The 26,956-nt window shown below is 35.4% G+C and overlaps 2 protein-coding genes across 7 annotated transcripts in view; both read right to left on the reverse strand.

The window, feature by feature from the left end:
- The window catches only part of DIAPH2 (diaphanous related formin 2), a 927,958-nt gene that overhangs the window by 723,518 nt on the left and 177,484 nt on the right, over nt 1–26,956 (reverse strand). For all 6 annotated transcript variants that reach the window (XM_026452159.2, XM_026452160.2, XM_026452157.2 and 3 more), the window contains one exon: nt 13,469–13,608. In XM_026452159.2, the coding sequence (XP_026307944.1) occupies nt 13,469–13,608 (140 nt within the window). The remainder of the gene's footprint in view (nt 1–13,468; nt 13,609–26,956) is intronic.
- RPA4 (replication protein A4) lies at nt 9,774–11,287 on the reverse strand. Its single transcript, XM_023202852.1, has one exon. It carries the CDS (start codon nt 10,887–10,889, stop codon nt 10,104–10,106), a length of 786 nt encoding a protein of 261 aa, XP_023058620.1. The 5' UTR covers nt 10,890–11,287; the 3' UTR covers nt 9,774–10,103.

Here is a 26,956-nt window from a genome sequence, read left to right on the forward strand (position 1 = left end):
AAAGAAAGAAAGAAAGAAAGAAAGAAAGAAAGAAAGAAAGAAAGAAAGAAAGAAAGAAAGAAAGAAAAACTAATCTATATATGTAATTTTTTCCTGCTCCTCAAATGAACTCCTCTATAGCAATGTATTCTTAACTTTTATTATTCCAACTTTCTAAGCACATTGAAAAGAGTTGTGAAATGCAGTAAGGTAAATACTTGAATCAAACTATGGTCATCAGCAAATTAAGACACAGGATTTCAACAGGTAAATCATTATAATTTGTAAACAATACAAAAATAGTAGCAGAAACCAAAGTAATGCTAAACCCACAATAATAACCCATCACCACAGCACATCCTGCATTCTATTCCCAGGAGAAAGCAATGATGAGCAAATAAACTCGCAGAAAAGTTTTTGAAGATACGAAGTACATGACAAGGTCAGAGAACACCCCAGCTTGATGTCCCACACCACTTACACTTAAAGTATTAGGCCATTTTAATAAATGCTCATAATGCAAACCTCAAAGGCACTATAAAATTCTTAAGCATTCTCTATGTCGAAGAAAAATTCATTAATACTTAATATAGTTTTAGTGCTGGATCCACTTCAAGATATTCTTTGACAGATATTAATTCACATATGGAAATTTATAACTCAATTTTTAAAAATCTGTTTAACTACAGCACTCCGATCTTCAATAGTTTTTGATGAATAAATGTTGAATGTAACAATTTAAGATATGATCTCCAGGAAATTCTTCTGGAAGCTGGTATCAAGGGAAGTATGGTACCACATAAAAGAAAAAAAAAAAAAAACTATGGCAGTACTCAGGACTCAGGCAACATCCTCCAAAATAGAATTAGAGTAAATCTGCATATGTTAAATAACACTGGGTGCTGCAGAACTGACCTAATAAACAGGAGTAGGTTGATTTCAGGTGTATGAAGGCTTGAAATTCATATTCACATGAGAGGCCACTAAAACTGTCTCATTTGAAGATGTTTTAGTTTTTAGAAGTACTATAACATTATGTTATCTCCTATATTCTGCCTTCATGGATTCTACCTTAACAGAAGATTCCAGGTTTAAACTGCCTAGTGTGAGAGGCTATACACTTACAGCTTTGCTGACCAGGTGGGAAATCTCCCTAAATTAGTTGTCCATTATCTACCACCAGTCGAACAGCTGGGGTCATAGAGCAAATACTGTTATCTAGTGCACATGGATCTTCTTTCAATCAACTATACAGACTACTAGCACTCCGTGCTAGCTGGCATCTTAATTGTGAGTTGTCAGCTATCCAACTTCTATCAAAAGTCCAGCTGAGATGATAGATAGTCCAAGGGGAGAGCCTCAGGCACATTTCTCAAGTACACCTTGGTAGCAGGTTAGATTACTAGAAAGCTGCATTCCAGTACCATTATTCCTGGGTCATTGTAGAAATATCATAACCTTGATTTTTTCACTTGTTGGCTAAATGCAGGAGATGGACATTCATAGAAATCCTCTGTACTTTATGGAAAACTATCGAGGACTCATTCTACTGTTATTGTCCGATATCCCTCATTTAAAGAACCACAAAATAAAATGACTTCAGAATTAGGAAGAATGACCCTCCTGAAAAACAAACAACAACAAAAAAGAGATGCAGTGTCATTTATAAGGTAACAGCTATGTCTCCCAATACTTTTTATTGAGAGACTTTTATTGAGAGACAGAGCTGTTTACCTGATGAACACCCCCCTACCCCTCTCCACTCCATATAAAGGAACTTGGATCTACGTTATACTCAAATCATTACCTGCCATTGTCCTAGGTTTTTGGAAAAGTTCCACCTTCTTTCCTCATTTAATTGGAGCTTGGCATTTTTACCCTTGTCTTATGGAAGTAGAATATCTGCTTCTTTTATTTTAAGCTGCAACTGCTTTTGCAATATTCTCCAAATAATGAGAGAAGTATGAAAACTCTAGTATGTGCCCAAGACCTTTAGTTAAATTAGTTCATATAACTCGAAATAAATATATTTCAAATGACATGTTTATAAGCATTTTCTTCCCAAGACTAATTTTGAATAAATAGAAAATGCACATAAGTGTTTTAAGAGGGAAGTTAGCCTTCTACTCAGAAATCCATACAATCAGTGTGCCTAGATTCTGCTGCTAGATTATATATACCTTTATATGACCAGTTACATGTTTCTAATTATTTTAGATGATTATTACATAAAATTGGCTTTCTAGTTTAAAGCTCCTTGGTGGAGCTTACATAGTAATAAAATAAATCCAACACAAGAACCACTATTTATCCTAATGCCTGTAACATTTTCTCCTAATAAAACAATACTTCAAAAACTTAGGTCAGTATCTGCTGTGCCTAACTATTTTTTAAAATAATATATGACACATAAATCTACTTTGCTTCTATTAAGAGGTAATATCATTGGATGTGCCAAAGTCAGAATTATGTTTTGAAGTTAATAGTGTATAATTAAAAATTCCAGGTCACTTAATATGTATGGTATCGACTTAGTCAAATGAGCTTGAATATACTTGATACGAATTTGAATTGTTGACCAAGATTTTTAACAAAAGGCATATAAATTGACAACTGCAATGAGTTTACTATTTTCTATTCTATGTATAAATATACTAGTGCTATTCTAAAATGATTTATGGATTTGAAAGTTAAAGCAAAGAAATTCAAAATACCAATATTGAAAAACCTTCTCTAGTAATATCGCACATAATGCTGCTTTATGAGATGTGCTCACAATTTTAAGCCGTGTTCACATTTCCACATTGTAAAAAGTGTCCTTATTATTCCATCTTTCATAGTTAGTCCTCTGCAAAATGTTCTAAGAGTATTGATCTATACCTACCTTTATATTGACTTTCTAAGTACTGTTGGCTGCTTTGCCAAGCTTTTAATAAGTTTAATACAGGTTGTTTAAATAGTTATTAAGACCTATAATTCAGAAAGTGCTTTCTAGTCCTAATTTGTATTGCTGTCAAGATCCATCTATTTTCATTATGATAATTATGTTAAAATACACATTTGTTAATACACTAGAAAAATATGTTTAAATCTAAAAGGAAGATAGCATCAAATAAAAACAAATATTCCAGAGGTAATGCAAATAACTGCACATGTATCAACTCGAAAATATATTTTATGTTTTCACTGGCTTGGAAATATTGGCTGAGGAAGCTATCATCATAGGATGTGAACACAAACACTATGCCATGAGTTTGGCAGATAAGTGGATCCCAACCAAACAGAAAAACAATTTCCTAGTGGGGTAAAATACCCCTAAAGCTGTGAGGCAATTTCAGTAACAACTCTAAAAAGAATTCTAGGCAATCACAATTCTGTGATACTATTCTTCAAAGCAGTATTTGCTGTTTTTGTCATGTGCTGAGAAACCTTAGTGACAATGATCTATTGCTACATATTTCTTTGGATCTTCATAAAACGTATTGCCAAATACCTATACATCTTGCAATGAATTGGCTTGGAATAAAATTGTCCAAACTCATTGGCCATTTCTCAGCAGGCACTGCTTCCTTTCATAAACTTTAGTAAAGAGATATGAACAAAAATATCTAAATAACGGAGTCCTCATTCTAAATCACACACAGACCATGGTATGTGCAAAGTCTAATGCAATTTGTGATGGCAGATTGGGATTTACTTTACAGTCAAAGCACATGGATTTTTAGAGTGTTAAATAGAGTTGTAAACATTCAATTTCATTAATACACCATGCAATTGCAACAAGGCTATTGCGTAAAGCATGCTATGCTGTCTGTAGATTGTGAATATGATTCAAACCAAGGTTTCATTCTTATGTGGAAGAAGTTAGCTTCATTCTTTTTCTGATTACAGCTAAAAATGCATGGCCACAAAATAGTGCCAGATTAATGAAAATTCATTCTCACTGCTGGAGAAGCATAGGTTGTTATTGATGGTGGGTCAATAACCACATCAAATCACACATTAGTATATATAAATTACACAGCACCAGCCACCATGAGACAAATAAGAGGGTAAGAGGGTCCCTTCCCCAGAGGAGACTAAAATCTGAATGACAAAAACAGACATGCATACATGAAACTATTATAGAGTATAAACAGATACTGGTAAATATATACAGTAAAAAATAAATGTTGAGGGAAATGTACAGTAACAGAGTGATTTGAGATAGGACCAGTTAATGATGGCCTATAAAAGGGATTTTTAAGTATTTGCTTTAGCAGAAAATAATATACCAAATGACTTTCTTAGAGCCTTTATCACCTGAGTGATTAAATACCATGTGAATTTGAAATTCATGGCTTCACTTAATATTCCAAAATGACTGCTTTGAGGATGTTTGGTAAAAGTGTTAGTATGTATATGTATGTGTGTGTGTGTGTGTGTACACTTATATATATTTTTAGAATTTTACGAGGGGCTGAACAAAAAGAAACCAATTAAAACTGTGGTAGGGAAGAGAATTACCCACGAGAGGACAACGGCGTGGGTTCTAATGAACACCAGGTTTCAAAAACAGTTATGCAACAGAGTTTTAGGAACTGCTTTCATCCGTATTTAAAAGAAATTATAAATATCTGTCTGGGGATGGTTAAATACATTTATAAATACAAAAAATAATGGAACATTAGGAAATCCTCTAGCCTTATAGAGGAACATTCTTCTCACTCTTCAAAATAATAACTAAACACTAATCTAGTTCCAATAGCAAAGGTAAGAGGATTAAAACTAAGCAAAAGAGAATATAGAACATAGAGGCTTAGAGCTGCAAGGCTCCAATCCCATTTACATATGAAGAAACTGAGGACCAAAGAGGTCCATTGACTGGATCAAGGTCACCACAGAGGAGTGATCAAGAACTAGAATGATTTATCATATTGTCACAGGATCCTGGGGTGTCACTTCGCCAACTAGAAACCGCTGCAGTCAGTGGCATCTTCTGCCTGAGTAATGTACAACATGTTCTCCCTGCTTCCACCCAGGGCTATCCTTTAAAAATGTAGGTCATCTCATGCCATTCCATTCCTCAAAGTTCTCTAACAGTGTCCCAGGTCACTCAAAGTAAAAGCCAAAGTCCTTTGAATGGTCAATAAGGCTCTACATTATCTGCTTCCAGCATGCTAGCCTCCTTGACATTCCTAGAACATGCCAAGCATGCTCCCATCTTTGGTATTTGCTGTTGCTGTTTTCTGTTTCTAACAACATTACTTCTCCGGTGAACATAGCTCACTGCCACACTTCCTTTAGACCTCTGTGCAAATGTCATTGAAGTCAGGGAGGCTTTCACTGATCATCTAATATAAAATAGCAACATCTCCTCCTCAGTTCATATCACAACCTGACATTTGATATACACCTTTAAAAAAACTGTCTGAATTCCTGTACTGGAATGTAAGCTCCATATGTATAAGCCCCATATGGACAAGAGGAATTTAGTTTTGTTATTCCTTTGTAGGATTATCCATGTGATATATAAAAACAAACCACATAAAATATTAAGTGCTATTTATTGAACTCCACCAATTTAAGGTATTACCAAAGGAAATTAACTTTTTTTTTTTTTTTTTTTTTTCGAAACAGAGTGTTGCACTGTTGCCCAGGCTGGAGTGCAGTGGCACAATCTCGGCTCACTGCAAGCTCTGCCTCTTGGGTTCACACCATTCTCCTGCCTCAGCCTCCCGAGTAGCTGGGACTACAGGCACGAGCCACCACACCCAGCTAATTTTTTGTACTTTTAGTAGAGATGGGGTTTCACCATTTTAGCCAAGATGGTCTTTATCTCCTGACCTCGTGATCTGCCTGCCTCGGCCTCCCAAAGTGCTGGGATTACAGGCGTGAGCCACCACACCCGGGAGGAAATTAACTCTTAATGTTAAAAAATTGTTTTTGTAATTTATCATATGATGGCAAATTGGAATAAATATCATAGAGATGGTGTTAGAATTACTAGAAGTATCATCCACAATGGATAGGGCAAAGAAGTTCCAATTTACACACAGCTATGTGATCAGAAACAAAAATAAGCTTCTCAATACACTGATATATATTCTTAAGATATTATATTGCAAAAACTACAAGCATAGATTTAGAGAAAATGTAGAATTTCAGATGATCTTTTAAATCAATGAAAATATAGGCCCAAATGGTATTACAGTATCATAAAAAAAATCATCCAAGTTATTCAACTAAGTTCTCTACGACAGCAAAAAATAACGTTTTATCTCTTAAGCTGATAGGTGAGTACAAAGGTGTTTTTATATTATCTTCTATACATTTGCTGAAAGTTTTCACAGTTTTTTTCATTTAAATGAGACAAATTTTAAGGAAAGAAAGTCAAAATATTTAGTATGTGACGACAGTGAAAGAATACTAACAACAGTGAAATAATACTATTTTAATAGACTTTCCTTATTGTGACGCTGTACAAACTAGTTGTTAAGGGCTTAGGCTCTAGAGATACAAAGCCTGGGCTTAACTCTTAACACTGACACTTGCTGGTCATGCAACTTTAATATGGAGCAAATTACTTAACCTCTCTGAGCCTCAAGTTTGTCTACAAAATAGGAACAAAACTAATAATGTTATCCTGATTGTATATGTATATTTAAAGGTCTTAGAACATTGCACAGGGGTAGTAAATGCCATATACACACATACACACACACACACACACACATATACACACATATATATATAAAACACATATCACACACACATAATTTTTCATTATTTTTTAATGTATTAAAAATGCCTATACATCATCCAATAAGACATTTGGAAATGGAGTCTCAATTTCAAGAGAGAGGTCTGGCCGGGTGGGTGGCTCACACCTGTAATCCCAGCACTCTGGGAGGCTGAGGCAGGTGGATCACGAGGTCAGGAGTTTGAGACCAGCCTGGCCAACATGGCAAAACCCCATCCTACTAAAAATACAAAAATTAGCCGGGCGTGGTGGCAGGTGCCTGTAGTCCCAGCTACTCTGGAGGCTGAGGCAGGAGAATCGCTTGAACCTGGGAGGCAGAGTTTGCAGTGAGCTGAGATTGTGCCATTGCACTCCAGCCTGGGCAACAAGAGCAAAACTCCGTCTCAGAAAAAAAAAAAAAAAAAAAAGAGGTCTGAGCTGAAAATGTAAATCTAAGCATCACAGGAATCATACATTCACATACACACACATACACACACACACAACTCCCACTCTTAGAACAGTACTTGGGAGATAATAAATATTAAATAAATGTTAAAATGTTAACTATTACTATCTTTAATAAGCATTTCAGAAATCAATTAAATTTAAACTCATCAAAATTAAAGTTAACACTTAAATGCATATAGTAGGAACTCACTAAAGGTTTCATGAACAAATACAATTCTCGCTAGTTATCTTTTTTAAATTGCTGTTATCAAAAGTAAACAGAAATTGAAAAAATATAAGAATTTATGCTTTTCAGCCTCTACTCCAAAAGTTACTAAATTTAGTAGGTAAAAGTAACAAAATGATCACTAATAATTATGACCATAGTAAGACTATTATATTGGCCTTGAAAACACTTTCAAATATATTTATTCATAGTTAATTCAGAATCAACCTCAATATAAATACATACATTTCATAAGCCTGTGAGCCATAGGAAAAAATCTCGGGTGGATTATAATCATCAATTGTGTTTTTCAGGTTCCTCAGGCTTAAATGTCCCTGCCCAAAATAGTCAATAGTATGTCCCCAGGATTTGTATCTTATCCTCAAAAGGTGTGGCTAACAATCAGGGCAGGACCTTGGAGAAAGGAGATATTAGCCAAGTCATTCCCAATCTAAACAAAATTGAAAAAGTATGCATGCCACGTGGGTGTTGAAAACGAACTTTAAAAATCTGTACCCTTTAACATGGACTAAATATGCTTGTATAAAACAATCCAGTGATTGTTTTCTGCCTAAAAATGTTTTTCTTTCCACTGACATTATATCTAGACCTACTTACTATTTTTCCACTGCTATCTCTTACGTGCAGCAGAATCCACTAAAGCACATGATTCCATTCAGAAGAATAAGAGTTGGGAGGAGTAATTTTAAAAGCCTAAAACAACCCCAAGGAACACAGATAGAGGACATTGCCCCTCAGAGGATGGGGGAGAGGCTGGTCTTCTGCCTAAAATTCAGGTGTACATATCTCAATGTATCAGTTTGCAGGGACAAAAGCAGTTTGGCCTCCCAAACAAAACAAAAAAAGTTTTTTTCCCCCTCCTTCTGGAGGCATGCTCCTAGAGTAGGAAAAAAAAGTGGCTACCCATCCACTGGCCAGCTGAATCAGCTCAAGCAATTATGGAAGCCACCTATAATTAGACTCATAAATATCAGATTTTAATGTCATGGTTTCTGAATTTGGGTAAGCGATATCACAAAAGAATACTGTATCTGCTAGATTATTTCTTTCAGCTCCACAATTCTAAGTATTATATACCCCTTGTTGCCTCTTCCCCAATAAGATTTTCCCTAGGACAGGTAATCTTTTTCAACAAAAAGTGGTTCCGAATATTTTAGGTTTATGAAGACCAATATTTTCAAAATGTCTGATAACTTAAGTAACAGGCTTATAGTATGTTATTCATTTGTGTTTTTCAAGAGTGCCATTTATGATTTCTTTATTTTCAAGGGGAAGAAAAATATGCATCATAAAGCTTAAGCAAGAATTGGTGGTAAGTTTTTCTAATGGCCACTGACAGAGGCCATTTTCTGAAAGTTTTCCTCAAAGTACGGATTACTGGCAATGCTCCATCTAAGAGTTTTTTTTTTTTTTTTTCAGTTTTCATGATTCAATTAGACAAATAATGTTCTTCTCTTCGATCTTAATATATATTATATATGAATATACGTATATTATATAAAATATAATACACATTCATTCAAAAGTATATATTTTTTCTTTCCTCTAATGTAAAATATTTAACACCTTGAAAGATACGATCTTTAGTGTATAGGTAACTGAGGGCTTTCGTTAATGGTCAATTATTTAAAAGTCTCACATAATTTATATAATCTACACTAAAATGTATTGTTAGAACTAGGCTATAGCATATATTCTTGGTATTATATATAGAAAAGAAAAAATTATGGATAATTAAACCTATTAATCCTTAAGGATATAAAACAAAAAGGCTTTTTCAAATGTACTTAGAAAAAAAATCACGCAGGAAAGTTAAGATTTTGTAAAACTATTTTAATAAAACATTTGAATAAATTTGTGTTAAACTCAGTAAGTTTCATATGCCTATGACTTGCTTCCCTAACCTCCTAAAAATTACCTTGTTATACATAAAACAGAGCATTTAGTAAAATAAATAACACACCAGCACATGAAACTTACAGAAACTCTGGCATCCATTTACCATGCAAGTACAATAAATTGTAATTTCATCCAAATACCACGTCATGTATGAAATCATCATTAAACTTCACCACATTAAAAAAAAATTCAAAGATAACCTGGCAAAAATGATTTATTTAAACATAGTATAATCTTATTTTAAGAAAAAATAAATTCATAGTAATGAGAGCAAATCACACATAAAATCACACATAAATGTTTGAACTGAGCATTAGAATTCACAAATTAATATCTTCAGCTCATTTGAATTAATAAAGTACTAAATATTATATTGAACAAGAGATAACAATATCATTATATGCTAAATCCAAACATGGACAATAACTCGAACATAAAAACAAGCAAGACTTTTTGTTGTTGTCGTTTTTTGTTTTTTTTTTGGGGGGGGGAAGAAGCTTCAACACAATTAAATAATACATTTCTACATTTTCTGTTGTTTTTCTTCCTCCTAAATCATCATGTTTCCATTAGCTTGCTAGTAAATCCTACAGAGTTGTCAATTTATCCATCACCATCTCTCTCTCAGCTTCAAATATAGAAAATCTGAAGAGTTCAAAGCAGTTAGAAAAGCAGCGAGTTGACAAAGAATGCCACTTGAGATTTTTTTTTTTTTTTTTAGTCCTACTTCCTAAAAAGTCAACAGGTCAAAATTACTCTCAGCTGGATGCAAGGATCTTTGGAAAAGGAAAGGATGTTTTCCCTGCCTCAATTAGCAGACTTAAAATGCTCCTGATCCACAGTGGGATAGATGTGTCCCTCTACGGTCAGATATTCAATCGCTTCCTTGATGGCCTTGAGGCTAAGGTCGCAGAGCTGAGCCTGGAGCTCATGGATGCTCTTCCCTTCCTGTTGAGGACACTCATGAATCAAACGCAGCACTTCGTCCCGGATGAAACTGCGGTGACTCTCATAGTTATCCCCAGCATCATCCACTTTTGATGGAAACACAGGCACACTTTCTACAGTGGTTTCACGAAGGGCTTTATCCAGCATCATGTGTGCATTGACCGTTTCCAGCATATGCACAGTGAACTCGTTCATGTCCTCTAGGACATGAATTTTCAATACCTCAAGGCTCTTTGTTCCCCTGGGACATTTGAGGATACCAAACACTTTGACATATGCTCCGACTGACAATGGAGTCACTTGCTTGACTTTCTCTCTACCAAACCACTGTCGGGCCTCGATTGGTTTCGCGGTCATATCATCAATTTTGTAACAAATGTGATTTGAAGCCTTCTCTGACCCTCTGATTACCCCCACGATGGAGACCTGGGAAACTATAATTCCCCTAACCTTGAACACAGTGTCAAACACAGTAGAGCTGAGAAGCTGGTTCACATTACACGGTACAACGTCCTGAATTCGGACCTTAGGTCTTTGGGTCTTAATAGCAGGAGCTGCATCTCTCTCGCACAGTTGGTCACTGCCTCCACTCCCTCCATCAGCAGCAGAAATGCTGCCATAGCTCCCAAACCCACTGTTACTCATCTTCAAGACAGTTCAGGCCGAGGAGAAGGTGGGCTTTGGCTTGTCTGGGGCTTCACGGACAGCTTTGAGTTCTCCACAGAAGGCTTTGAGCTCTCCACAGAAGGCTCCAAGCTGTCCGAAAGGCTACGACTGAATGCTGGGAGCCTGAGGACGTGACAAGCTCCACGCTACCTGTGGACCAATCAGCTACTAGAATGCGTCTGCTTCCAGCCAGTCAGGGTCGTCCACCTTCTCACCTGATGGCATAATCCTTCCCTGTGTGTCAGTGGTTGCTACACTCTAAAAGCCCCACACGAGGGGAGCCCTGTTGCTTAGCTGGTCAAAGCGCCTGTCTAGTAAAAAGTCCCACGTGTAATTTCAAGCAAGCCTTTCCCAACATCTCTATAAAAATGCATTTTTACTAGTCCCCCTCTTCATTTCTTAATGCTACAACTTCTACAATTACTTTTAAAAGACTCATTTATTCATTCATTCAAACAACAATGCAAGAGAAATTTTAGGAGCACGAAGTGCTTGGCAAAATGGTAGAGTGCTGTACCTTATGTGCGGGGGAAAAATGCACCACCGTGGTTACTGTTCTCAAGAACTCACGTCCCCTGTTCATTCAAACCTTTAAAACCAGGAGCATCAGGCCGGGTGCAGTGGCTCACGCCTGTAATCCCAGAACTTTGGGAGGCCGAGGCAGGTGGAGTACTTGAGGTTAGGAGTTCGAGACCAGCCTGTCAACGTGGTGAAACCCCCGTCTCTACTAAAAATACAAAAATTAGGCAGGCGAGGTGGTGCACGCTTGTAATCCCGGCTACTGAGGAAGCTGAGGCAGGAAAATCACTTGAACCCAGGAGGCAGAGGTTGCAGTGAACCGAGACAGCGCCACTGCACTCCAGCCTGGGTGACAAGAGCGAAACTCCATCTCTTAAAAAAAAAAAAAAAAAAAAAAAAAAACCTAGGAGTATTTTTTAAGAAATGGCAAGACAATCGTCTTTCAATGATTATCATACTCTAAGATAAGTCACATCTTAACACTGGATTTTTAATTTTTGTTGTTTTAAAATTGTAATTTTCCAGGTATTTTTGCCAAGTGCACTATAAATAAGTAATTAATATATTTCAATTTATACATAAATCCAAACTGAATGACTGAGCTCTAAATTATTATCAAGGCTCTGTGGACAGGACAGAAAAGTACAAGATTTAGGCCTATTATATATTAGGAAAAGCATGGATAAAATCACAGTAAGTTTTTTATATACTCTTACGGAGTAAATTCTGAATTTCTAGCAGTTATATAAATAGATCCCAGATTTTTTTTTTTTTTTTTTTTTTTTTTTTTTGAGACAGGGTCTTGCTCTGTCTCCCAGGTTGGAGTGCAGTGGCAGGATCTGGGCTCACTGCAAACTCCACCTCCCGGGGTCAGGTGATCCTCCCACCTCAGCCTCCTGAATACCTGGGACCACAGGCACACACCACCACATCTAGCTTACTTTTTTGTATTTTTAGTAGAGACAGGGTTTCACCATGTTGGCCAGGCTGGTCTCAAACTCCTAGACTCAAGCAATACACTTGCCTCAGCCTCCTGAAGTGCAGGGATTACAGGTGTGAGCCACCATGCCCAGCCAAGAATGTTTTGATATTTTATTGAAGTTTTGTTTTTCTTTATAAAACATTTTATTTTGGGTGTTATTGATTTAAAGGCTTAATAAAGGAACCACAGTTACTGGAATCCACCATTGGCAGGTAACCTCCTAACAATCCTTTGTAGTTAGTTAATAGCTTAAATTAGTAGAGTTTTGAGGAGTTTATTAATGCTCTCATTTCTTTTACTGGTTAAAATAATTCACTTTTTGCTATCTCAAAATTACAGAAATATGTGAAGAGTATATCTAAAACTTATAGAAAAACATGAAGTTATATATACTTTTCAAGTTTTAAAAGAATAAAATTGACCAGGCACGGTGGCTCACGCCTGTAATCCCAGCATTTTGGGAGACCGAGGCAAGTAGATCACGAGATCAGGAGTTCGAGACCAGCCTGGCCACGATGGTGAAACCCCTTCCCTACTAAACACACAAAAATCAGCCGGGCATGGTGGTGCGCGCCTGTAGTCTCAGCTACTCAGGAGACTGAGGTAGAAGAATTGCTTGAACCTGGGAAGTGAAGGTTGCAGTGAGCCGAGATCGTGCCACTGCACTCCAGCCTGAGCGACAGAGCAAGACTCTGTCTCACGCACACACACACACACACACAAAAGAATAAAATCATGGAGCAAATATGCTTAATTTATTTTATAAATAAATATATAATAATTATCTGAGCCCACAAATAGATTTCCATGTAAATGTGGACATTTAACTTCTGGCTCTATGTTAATATTTGTATTCCTAAAATTGTACATTACTGGAGATCCAACTAAATATATTTTTAAAAGTTTACAACTTCACAATCAGATGCTGCTGTTTTATTAACATCAGACTTTTAGTCAGAAAATCTTGAGGTTTAAATAACAAAACTTATTATATTCCCAAACAATTACATACACTACAAATAGTATGAATCATACCAAAATGATAATTACCACTTACCTGACTGGATTGCTGGTTAAAGAAACCCTGAGGGATTCTAGGCAATTAAGAAGTTTCTCATCTGATATACCTGATCGTAATTCATGAACATATTCTTGTGAAGACAGGGTGCATTCATGTTTGCTGTTTTTCAGCCCACCCTAAAAAATAAACAAAGATACCATTTTAGACAATGTTTTTAAAAAAATTTTTAAGTAAAATGATGCACAGAATATTTATTTTGTTATATAAAAATGTGTGCAGAGTGCTACACGCTTAAAAATTCTTGATCACAGAATTGATGTGGTAAAATTGTGTTGTATATATCTCAACATTTTCCTCGACCTCATTTTAAAAAAAAAAATTACAGTGCTGGTGCTCATGACCTGAATAGAATATGAACTTGAATTACACAAAGTGTCATTGACAGGGGTGCTTAAATTTATAATTCAGGCATTAAAATTAATATTAGCTAGTCCTCCTTAACCCAGAGGATAAGCATTCAAAAATCACCTTATTAATTTTCCTAGTTAAGATATGTATATTCGATTCCACAAAATCCAGCAAATAAAATTTAATATATACCATTATACATAACCCACATCTATTGAAAGATATCAGAGTTATCAGCCTTTCTAAAAAAATAAGTGAAAACAGTTATTAAAATGTAAAACAATATATCTCCAATTAGCATGTTAATTAATCAAATCAGTTGAAAGCATTCACCAGTTCCCAATTATTCCTTTCTGTTACTCTCAGGTTGTAGATTAATCTTAAAAAGTCATTAAATACATGTATCTGATAATAAATAGTTTTTAACTTAATTTTCAATATAGACGGAGTTATTTCTAGAACTCATCTCATCACTGCTCCTTAACTTCATCATCTTGCTATAACTATATAAGTAGTTCAGGGAAAAGGCTGGGAGGAAAACATTGTCAACACATTCACTATACTAATACCTCATAGTTTCACATTCTAGACGTACCTAATCATAATTGCCCCTTTCCTATACTGTAAATGTACATCCCTGAATTAAGACTCCAAGCTTGAGTCCCATTTTACAGGTTCATACAAATTACACTCAGTTTCTGCCAAACATCTAAGGATACTTACCATAAAATAACATCATAAGGATATGATATATTATCATAAGAAATATAATATTATAAGGAGATCATAAGGAAAGGAATTTTTCCCCATTGGGTAGAGGTATTATCATTAGAGGATACGACATTTAAAAAAAAAAACAATGTTAATAATTAGAAATGAGTTCCCTATGGTTTCACACTATTTGGGTTTTTATTGAGAATGCCTCCTCAATGTAGAAAGTGTTAATCATTCTTAATTTCTGAATTTTAAAAATCCCATTAAATGCTAAATTTTTTAAGCCTGATAAAGGCTTATAACATATAGGGGAACTCTATTCCCTTAGAGCTGTGGCAATATTAATCATTATTATAGCACTTAAAATATTGTGGTAGAGGTCATTATTTGTGCCTGTCTCACTTCTACATTGGGAACTCCATCTATGCTGCATAACTAACAGAGGTCATGAATTTAGTGAGCCTCAATAAAAGTGTGTTATTATTGAACTTCTCCATAATAACTGCAGAACAAGGAATACAATTTCATACTTTTAGCTCCTATATGTTGTATAATGGCCACTGACTTGGTATTTCTTGCTTCGTTATGAGATACAGTAGATGTTAAAAATACACTGGATGAGCCAGGGACAGTGGCTCACACCTGGAATCCCAGCACTTTGGGAGGCTGAGGCGGGTGGAACACTTGAGGTCAGGGGTTCGAAATCAGCCTGGCCAACGTGGTGAAACTCCGTCTCTACTAAAAATACAAAAATTAGCCAGGCGTGGAGGCACATGCCTGTAATCCCAGCAACTTGGGAGGCTAAGACACGAGAATAGCTTGAACCCAGGAGGCGGAGGTTGCAGTGAGCTGAGATCCCGCCACAGCACTCCAGCCTGAGCCACAAAGCAAGACTGTGTCTCCTCCCCAAATAAAAAAGTATACTGGATGAATCATCATCACCTACATGGCACAGTAAGTAAAACCATCACTGAGAGATCATGTCCATATTCCTGTAACTTCCTTACGCATCTATTATTCCACAAGGAATAACAGCAAGTAAATATTTAAAGCATAATTTTGCAAATTCAAAATTATAGTTTTAGTTTTGCTCGGCCAACTCACTTTCTACAGCAATACAAAGTTCATCAGTAACAAGGGATCTATTTACTACATATGCTAGTCTGAAAACTACTAGTAAAAGGAATTAAAGTTTTCAAGTCTGTAGTCACACACCACTTTGATATAATCCTCAAAGTTATTTTTAAATTAATATATAAAAAGGCACCACTAATCCTCCCCTAGAGGATTGTATATGGAATTTAACCCTGTTGAGTGACCTTTGTATTTTGCAGTTTTCTCTGCCTTGAAAACCCTTACCCCAACCTCTCTATTGCTGGCTGTCATCATTTTACTCTCAACCCCATAGTCTTCTCCCCACCCCTACATTCTAATTATCATTGCAACACCATTTTAAATATCATTTATGGTATTACCGCTATGAAAATTTATTTTTGTAATTCAGTTGTTTACTGTCTTCCGCACTAAAACATAAGCTCTTATAAGACAGGATTCTTGCCTGCCTTGTTCACCACTGTATCCTCAGCTCTTAAGACAGTGTTTAAGTAAGCACTCAATACATATTTCCTGGATGGATGGATGGATGGATGGATGGGTGGATGGATGGAGAATAAACAAAAGGGTGGATGAGTGATGAGTTTCAACTTGTTGAAGATTCTAAGCTTAGTTTTGCTTCAGAATATTATAGTTCTGAGACTTTCAGTTATAATATATTCAAAGATGCTGAATATAGAACAGGTAAACTGAGACACTGTATTGCATGCTGAGGACAGCTCAGAGGTATTTCATATTGGGCATCTCATGGACACAGAACAATCTACTCAGAAAATGTTGGTTCCCTTTTTCTAATTGATTCCCTACAAGATTAGTCTAATTGGAACATATGGTCATGGCCAAAGTACTCCTTATGGACAAGCGAGCCAGCCCATCACTTTGTGGCTCCCTCCCACCCATCTTAGAAACAAGTTTAAATTATATAATTTAGGATCCTCTCTGGTTATAAAGAATGGAAGCAAACAATCTACTGGAGCATGACAGAGAATACACAACTTTATAGAACAGATGCCTTTGACCAAGCTTAGAAGGACTTTGAGATTTTAACATAAGTTCATATTTGAAAGTTATAAAAAATGATAGCAAGCTAAGGCTGGACTGGCCCTTAAAGATCAGTTCTTCTGATATCCTCATTACAAAAATGAGGAATCCAAGTAATTGCCTAAGTTCACATAATTAGTAAGAGAATGAGACTAAAACAAATATTCTGGTCCTTGGATAGCTCCTTTCTCTACTATATACTACTTTTTCTCAATTTTGAATAAAATGTTAAAGCAACAAATATTTAATTCTGAAATCTCTATTACAAAATGTCAAGGTGTCAAAGTACCTTCGGCATAATCAATATGTTGCAAGATAATATTTTAAAAATCACCTAAAAACAAAATAGTGCAATACATTAGTTCTCATAACACTTAATAGGGCTGTAATACAAGAATGGCTTATTAACATCCTGTTCTGATACTGAACAAAGGAAACAACTAGATAATGGATGGGTAATAATGGAAATTTTAATTAGCTGCTCTGTATGAGATTAATGAAAATTACCACTGTGCCCATTTGATCTTTAAAAAATAATGCAAAGTTAGCAATTAGCGTACATCATGCTATTCCAAACCTAGGTGAACAAAGAGCTTTCCTAATTTGAAGCCATTCCTTAATTTGAAAATCATTAGGATGGAGATACTAGTCAATGTGACTGTGCTTGTATTATTTTAAGACAGTGAACAAATAATCAAAAGGTAGTTTGAGTCAGTTTAATAGTCACAGATTCCCCTTGCTCTGATATGAAATGGTAAAATCAACAGCAGAGAAGCAATATTCTAAGAAAGAACACTTTTAGTTTGCAGTGGAGATAACCACTTCTGAGTTTAGATGGACTTAGTCTGAGTATGGTCTGTCATTTTTAAATGTAAAAACAGATTTACTTACAATTTGAGAAAAGCCTTTATGGTTCTTAGCTATAAAGGTATCTTGCTGCAGACACTAGACAGAACTATTGATTGTACACAAGTCTTTTCAGCTACAGCATGCATACAGATAGCAATTACTATCAGGGATGTCATTTTCAAATAGGATGGACAATATTTTCATGAAAACAGTAATTTTGTTAGTGTTATTGACCATGATTTATAAATCCTAATGAAGTCCATTTCTTTGGCTATTTTAATCAAATGAGTTTCTTATCTATCATTGTGTTCTCTAAAAATATAATGCTATAGATTAACATCTTTGGGATTATATCTACAAAGGTTCACACTTGTTCTTGGAGGCTCCTACAGCTTTCAAACATAAGAAATCAAAATGCCATTTTCATCATCATCAGTTCCTTGAGTTCAAGAAGGAAAGGGAGACACAAAATACGTGCCATATCCAAGTGAATCTATTTATTTATTCTGATAGCTGTATATTTGGTGGACTAGAGAATGCTATATATTGCAGAACCTTTAGATGGCTTCTCTCCATTTTTGTAAGAAAGCCATCTCTTACTGGCAGAGTAATAGAGTTATGTAATTTATGTATCAAAAATATAAAAATATATTAAAATCAATTTATATAATAAAACAAAATAATTTAAAATGCAATTTGCATTGAAAAATATTTTTTAATGGCACAAAAAATGTAGGGTAAAAGATACTACATATTATCAATTGAAGTCTGTAAGAAAAAAACCTACCCAGAAAATTACTGTCATGAGATTAACTTCATGTTGTGTCATTTCCCACTGCAGGAAACACTGTTTCTAACTAAGGCATTTTCAGAGGATGAAAATAATAGGCAAAACGAGAGAATATATCCCAAATTTTAGGACAGAGGTGATAAAAGCTTTTCTACAGCAATGTATAAGCATCATAATTCTTCAGATTATATATGCCATTTTTCCCAAAAGAATTTGAATAAGTTTATTAAAATATGATTAGCTAAAATGTTTAATGAAAGAAAAGTACAAGGTTTTCTATGATGAAATCATTTATTGTTCCCTTATTGAAGCTTTTGTATATTAAATATCAATTAAGCATTTCACTCCCAAATTACAGACTCTTAGATTGTCACAGAACAAATATTTAGATCGTTTTTTGAGCATTTGTATTACAGATTGAGTATCTCTGATTCAAAATGCTTGGGACCAGAAGTGTTTCAGATTTCTGGTTTTCTCCAATTTTGTAATCTTTGCAAATACATAATGAGATATTTTGCAGACAGGACTCAAGTTGAAACATGATATTTATTTTTGTTGTATATGCACCTTATACAAATAGCCTGAAGATAATTTCATACAATGATTTTAATAATTTTGTGTATGAAACAAAGTTTTGGCTACATTTTAGCTGCAGCTCAACACATGAGGTCAGGTGTGGAATATTCCATTTGTGGCATCATGTTGGTTCTCAAAAAGTTTTGGATTTTGGAGCATTTTGGATTTTGGATTAGAGATGCTCAGCCTGTGTTAGAAATGTTAAGTACACAAACTCTAAACATAGTTTTAAATTATGTGTCCGTATTGTTACCTCTTATGTTATGAAAGACATGTTTAAGCAATAGAGTATAGAGGAAAATACTTCATAATAATTTCAAATCATTACTCAGTTAAATATTCAAAAAGTTTACATTTTAACATTAAATGAAATAAAAAGGTGATATTTTAAAGTAGAATATTAATCCTAAAACACTAACCTTCGTTTCTTTTAAAACAACAGCCTCATTTGACCTAGATACTCTCAGAGATATGTACAATTGAAGGCTAAACCATCATTAACTGATTTCCTAGCGAAAGCAAACTAAAATATTTAATGATAATCAATATTAGTCAATCTGAATAATAAGCAATCAATTTGATATATTTCTTTTTCATATCAATAATGTATAGTCTATTCTATACTTAAAATCCACACATACTTCTCTTTTAAAACTAGTGTTAAGCTATTATGGTGAACAATGGGCATACGGGTGAATAATAGCAAGTAAATCTTAAAAACCGTGAAGTGTGTCTACTAGTATTTTCTATGAGCCCCTATCATTATCCATGGTACTTGAGGCAAAACAAATACACATTATGTTTCTCTTTTATTTGACAGAGGCCTTTGAGATACATCAGATAATCAAATGTAAAAAGATATAAAGTCAGGGGTTCTTATCCTGGGGTCTAAATTTAGGGGATATGTGAATTTGGAAAGGAAAAAATATTTTCAGTAACCTCTTTTAAATCTGGTACTTCTTTCAACTATGAATACAGGAAACAGATTACAGTGGTATTAGTAGCCCCTGCAAGTTGGTCACCAAGTCACATATACTTTCCTGTTGTACCATACATACTACATTTGTGAAAATACCTTAACTATCATTTATGCTTATCAATTCTTCAAAATTACTTGAGTCATACAACCTGCCACTTTATCTTGTTATTTAACAAATATTGTAAAGAAGTACAATTACTGTCTCAATTTTTTAATCAAACTATTTTCAGATATTTGAAATATGCATGCAGTTCTAAGAAATAATGCAGAGAGATCCCTTTTCCCCAATGGTAACATCTTGGTAATCTATATTACGATATCACGACTGGGATACTGACATTGATAAAACCCATCTATCTTATTCAAATTTCCCTAGTTTTATTTGTACTTATTTATGTGTGTATTTTATACATATATGTGTGTGTGTATATATATATATATATATATATATGCATTTCTATGCAGTGTTATCATGTGTAGATTCAGGTATACAAACACTACAACCAAGATATGGAACAGTTCCATCACCACAAGGATCCCCCAAGTAGGGCTTTCAATAACCACACCCATCTCCCTCCCACAACCCTCCACCCCAGCAACCACTAACCTATTATCCATTCCTATTTTTTTTCAAAAGTTTCATTTATAAATGGAATCACATCAAGTTGAAAAGCTTCTACAAAGCAAACAATCAACAAAGAGACAACAGAATAGGAAAACATATCTGCAAACTATACATACATCTGACAAGAGATTAATAACCAAAATATTTAAGAAGCTAAAGCAACTCAATAGGAAAAATCTAATAATACGATTTTTTTAAATGGGCAAAAGATCTCAATAGACATGTCTCAAAAGAAGACATACAAAAGACAAACAGGTATATGAAAAGGTGCTCAATATCATTCATTGTTGGAGAAAAGCAAATCAAAACTACAATGAGGTATCATCTCACCCCAGTTAAAATGGCTTGTATCCATCCAAAAGAAAGGCAATGACAAATGCTGATGAGGATGTGGAGAAAAGGAAACCTTCATACACTGCTGGTGGGAATGTAAATTAGTACAACCACTACGGAAACCAGTATGGAGTTTCCTCAAAAAACTAACATTTGAGCTACCATTTGGTCCAGCATTCCCACTGCTGGGTATATGCCAAAAAGAAAGAATCAGTATATTGAAGAGATATCTGCACTCCCATATTTATTGTAGCACTATTCACAATAGCCAAGATTTGGAAACAACCTAAGTGCCCATCTACAGACAAATGGATAAAGAAAATGTGGCACAGGGGCCAGGCATGGTGGCTCACACCTGTAATCCCAGCACTTTGGGAGGCCGAGGCGGGCGAATTGCCTGAAGTCAGGAGTTCGAGACCAGTCTGGCCAAAGTGGTGAAACCTTGTCTCTACTAAAAATACAAAAAAATTAGCCAGACGTGGTGGCATACGCCTGTAATCCCAGATACTTGGGAGGCTGAGATGGTAATTGCTTGAACCAGGGAGGTGGAGGTTTCAAAGTCAAGATCACCCCACTGCACTCCAGCCTGGGCGACAGAGCAAGACTCCATCTCAAAAAAAAGAAAAGAAAAGAAAAAAGAAAATGTGGCACATATACACAATGGCATACTATTCAACCAGAAAAAAAGAATGAGATCCCATCATTTGCAACAACATGGATGGAACTGAAAGACATTAGGTTAAGTGAAATAAGCCAGGCAAAGAGAGACAAACATCTCATGTTCTCATTTGTGGGAGCAAAAATTTAAAACAATTGAACTCATGGAGATAAGAGAGTAGAATGATAGTTGCCAGAGGCTGGGAAGTGGGCCAGGAGGGGAAGTGGGGATAGTTAATGGGTACAAAAGTACAGTTTAACAGAATGAGTAAGATCTAGCATTTGATAGCACAATAGGGTGACTATAGTTAACAATAATTTACTGTACAATTAAAGATAACAAAAAGAATTTGCTGGAATGTTTATAACAGAAATAAATGATAAATGCTTGAGGTGATGGACACTCCGTTTACCCTGATGTGATTATTATGCATTGTATGCCTTTATCAAAACATCTCATGTACCCCTTAAGTATATATACCTACTATGTACCCATAAAGAAAAGGAATGTCATTTATATGAAATCATACTATATGTAACCTTTTGGCACATGAGCTTCTTCCATTCACCATAATGCCCTGGAAAGGCACACAAGTTATTGTGTATATCAATATTTTGTACCTGTTTATTGCCATATAGTATCCCATAGTATGGATAATACAGTTTATTTAACCACTCACCCTTTAAAGAACATTTAGGCTGTTTTCAGTTTTTATCTACTATGAATAAAACTATGAACATCCAATGCACAGGTTTTTGTGTGAACATATGTGTTTATGTCTCTGGAATGTGTCATAATTTTTAAAAACAATTTTATAAGTATATTTTAATATGATTGGTTTCCTTTATAATCCTGTGCCTTTTGTGTTTTACATCTAAAAATATGATTCTAAAAAGGTTCCCATAAATTCACCGACTTTCAGAGGGGCCCATGGCACAAAACAAGTAAGAACCCTTCTAGTAGCCTGTTACCTCTATTTTGGAATTACACTGCCTTTACTCTACCCACTGTCCTAGGAAACAAGAAAAAGTATACTACCATTTTAAATAGAGAAAGTTCATGTATGTAAATAACGACTTTAAAAAATGGGCAGGATTTGATCAATGATAATGTCCAACAGGATGACCAATGTATTTCGCATAGGTAATCTCTTCATTGTACTGTTTAAAGATAGGAACAACACTAAGACTTACCAACATTTGTTGTGTTGAGGCAAAGATTATGAAGGTATTGAAATAAAATGGTTTCCCTCTCTGCTTTACCATTTTGTAAATCCAATTCCAAGAGTAACTTTAGACAGGATAACAAAGCAAGTTTAATAATACTTTTGCAGATTATAAATGTTTCCTACAGACTAGATATAAACTGCATTTTAAGTAGGTAATGAAGCTATAAATTGTAAATGAAATAAAGAAATATTCCTTCCACAAAACATAAAATTACCCTATTATTTTCAAAACACTAGCCTTCTAAACATTTTAGTAAGTGTTCAGACAAAATGAACACACTGAATTTTATCAGTTCCTTGTCTACCTGCTGATGGGAGGTAGTGCATCAATAGTAAAATGGCCAAAGGATAGGAAAACAAGGAAAAATAAAAAGAAATGTAACTAATTGACATGTTAATAAATGGATGTGTGCTTCCAGCACTGAATGGGGTTGATGGATTTAGAGATCAAGGATACCTCACACTTCTACAGCAAAAACAGCTTTCACAACTTTTCCTGCAAAGTATTTCATCTGAATCTAACAACAGGGAAGATATTACTAAAATCATTTTTTCTTCAGCTGTGAAAATTGAGTCACGGAGAAGTCATGTCTTGTCTGAGACTATATCTAACTGTCAGAAGCAAGGCTAGAACCCAAGCTATAGAGTCGCTCTCTGAGGACAGTATGAAACCATCTTCAAAGGGGCATAATTTGTTCCCAAAGGAGGATTATAACAAAAAGGGAAAAGCAGGCAAAAGTTTCCAAAATATTCCTTGCCTTAATAGCTGTATGAATTTAGTCAAGTGATTACTTGACTTCCTGGGCCTGAGGTTCCTTATCGGCAAAATGCAACAATAAAGCACCTACCCTCCTCAGGCTTGTCATAAGGGTGAATAAGGATCCTGGTCAAACATAAGGTCTGGTATATAATAAGCACTTAACTAATGTTTGGTGCCATTATATATTATTTTATCATTAATTTAGTGAGCACTTTCATTGCCTAGTTAACTGCTCATGTTATGAAGTTATTAGTTTCTGTTCACCAAAATTATTCAAGTGAAGACCTGCCACTAGGTCTGAGATGCTGGAAAAGGATTCTTACCTTAGGTAGGAGAAAACTATTATTTTCTTTTCTTTTTTTTTTTTTGAGATGGAGTGCAGTGGCGGAATCTCGGCTCACTGCAACCTCCGCCTCCTGGGTTCAAGTGATTCTCCTGCCTCAGTCTCCTGAGCAGCTGGGACTACAGGTGTGCGCCACCATGTCCAGTTAATTTTTGTATTTTTAGTAGAGACAGGGTTTCACCATGTTGGCCAGGCTGGTCTCGAACTCCTGACCTTGTGATCCACCCACCTCGGCCTCCCAAAGTGCTGGGATTACAGGCATGAGCCACTGCGCCCAGCCTGAGAAGACTATTATTTTCAAATTATTCTGGGGGTCCATGGAGTTCCTTGAGGTGTTTTCAGGGTTGTCTTGGAGGGTGAGGAGGGAATATGCAAAAAGCAAGGCTCCTGGGGAGACTTCCCAAGTCTCTGCTCCCCCAATAATGAGGGCATTTACACATATCCCACATATGATTTTTTATGAATAAGCTGCTCTGATGTTAAATAAAATAAGGTTTTAAACCCACTGAGCTAGATGATCCCAAAGGTCCTGCCCTATTGAATCTATGATTTGGAATATGCCACTATATGCATACTAAAGCAAAAGCTTTTCTTCTTTAAAGTATAACATTTTAATTGGACACTATATTCTCTGCACACACATTGATTATATAGATTCTCAGTTTCTTTTCACAAAATAGACTACAGAGACACAAGGCATCTATCTCTTATTGTGTATATGGTATACTTTTTGTAATAGAATATTACCAGTCAACATGAATTGACTTCCCATGAGGTTCCAAGCACTGAGAGTACACAGATAAGCAACGATGTATCCTCACCATCCCAGCAGAGCTTATTCAGGTGTGGTAAGCAACAACATGCAGACCACTGTCAATGTGGTAAGTGCCCTCAAAATAAATAGGGGGTGGTATGGGAGTTTGAAGTCAAAGGACTTGACTCTGTGGGGGAAGAAGGTCTGCCCAGCTGTAAAAACTGTTCACCAAAGGTAGATAAGGCTATTTCAGTCAGAAATTACAAAAAAATATTGAGTCACAATACAACATGCTATGTTTGAGGATTTGTTAGATCAAGATACCTGGAGCTCACAGCAATGTTACTCAAACTGGGATTCTTGAACATAGTCTTAATCATCCCTGAGTCTGGTAAGGTAATGTTAATATTCTGCAGCTTCATTTCTTAATATGATAAAGCTAAGCATAAGCTGGATCATCTAGACAACTACCTTATAACCAAGTCCTGCCAACTAATCTCAGCATCCATATATGCACACTGTTACCAGGAAGTACAACTTTCATTATTGCTGGCTAATGAGATGGCTTTAGTGTGAAAACACATAGGCACCAAAATAAAGACCAAATGACATCGCAGCATGCTATACCAATCAAAATTTAACCACAGATCAGAGAACACTAGTGGCACAATTGGGTTATCCTATGGCACAGTAGGCACAGAGAACCCAAAAGTTCCCACACTGTAGTATATTCACATTGTAATTGGTAATTTAGAGTCAGCAAATGATTTATTACTTAAAATAATGTTAATTTAAATTTTATGGGTTTTGTATTTAATATGTATATTTGATAAGTTGTATAAGAGATACTGCTATAGTGTGTACCTTATGTTGTTATGTAGTTAAACAGTATAATGAAAATATTTAAAGTTAACACTGACATCTTTGAAATCAAATAGTATCTTAGTGGGATACTCTTCTGATTAATATTTAAAAGAGGAATGACTTGCTTATATTCGCATATGTAAATTCAAAAAATATATGAAAGTTGATTGGGGAGGATTTCAATAAACTAATTTTACCTAACAAAGTCAAACATATGTGTTTATTTTCTATAGCAGTGATGAATGTATAGGTTATTCAAGCCTTTTGTGATAAATAATTCATTTTTGCTGCATGAACCAATTTTAGTTCTAAAATGGTATACAATGAATATCATGAAATACTGCTTACCCTAAAACATCCTATCCTAATTTGAAAGAACAACCTGGCCAGGTGCAGTGGCTCATGCCTGTAATCTCAACACTTTGGGAGGACGAGACGGGCAGATCACTTGAGGTCAGGAGTTCGAGACCAGCCTGGCCAACATGGTAAAACCCCATCTCTACTAAAAATACAAAAAATAAGTTGGGTGTGGTGGCGCATGCCTGTAAACCCAGCTACTTGGGAGGCTGAGGCAGGAGAATCGCTTGAACCCAGGAGGCGGAAGTTGCAGTGAGCCGAGATCATGCCACTGCGCTCCAGCCTGGGCGACAGAACAAGACTCTGTCTAAACAAAACAAAACAAAAAACCCAACCTGATAAGAATACTGAGCTAGTACTTGAGCACATAGACTTCGTACGGTTTTTATAAAAGTACAAACAATGTTCTAGCCCATAAGTGCTATATATCATGTCATAGTTAGAGGTTATGCCAATAGAAACAGCAGTATAGCATTATCCAATATGATGGCATTACTTTTACAGATTGCCAACCATCTGTTTCTGCTGGTAGCATTCTTACCTCTAAGGACCTAAGTTGTGAATTTGAATATAAGGAAACACACAATTCTGTTTCCTCAAAACAATTATTTTAAAATAATATTTTTTCATGGTTCACATTATATAATTTACTATTCTAGCATGTCATTTACTTCTCAGAGAAAAAAATAATATAATCTAACGATTCAACAGACATGCACACACGTATCTCCAAAGGGCTTCATTTCTTTCTTCTACATTCCAAAGTAGGATATAGATACTAAATATTTTCAATAAGTAATATAATCAGTAATCTCATAAACTTTCTCACAAAATGAATGAGCCTTTCAACTTATCAAATATATTCAGTGAAGATTTTGTATAGCAAAGAATAAAAAGTACAACTCATATGATTTTTTAACTGCATGTTTACTTGATATTAAATATACAATTTATGCTAACCAAATCTGACATCAGTTAGTGGGCTCTGCTGTCAATTCCATATTCCTTTAAACAAGACAAGATAAAATAACAAAGAAAAGTCAGCCATCTGGAGTTCAATAGGTTAAGGCACTATTCTGACACTTCCAGCTAGTACAATTAAGGGCAAAATACTCTCAAAAGAAAAGACTGC

The sequence above is a fragment of the Piliocolobus tephrosceles genome, chromosome 12 (assembly GCF_002776525.5).
Source record: "Piliocolobus tephrosceles isolate RC106 chromosome 12, ASM277652v3, whole genome shotgun sequence".
Classification (NCBI taxonomy): Eukaryota; Metazoa; Chordata; class Mammalia; order Primates; family Cercopithecidae; genus Piliocolobus; species Piliocolobus tephrosceles.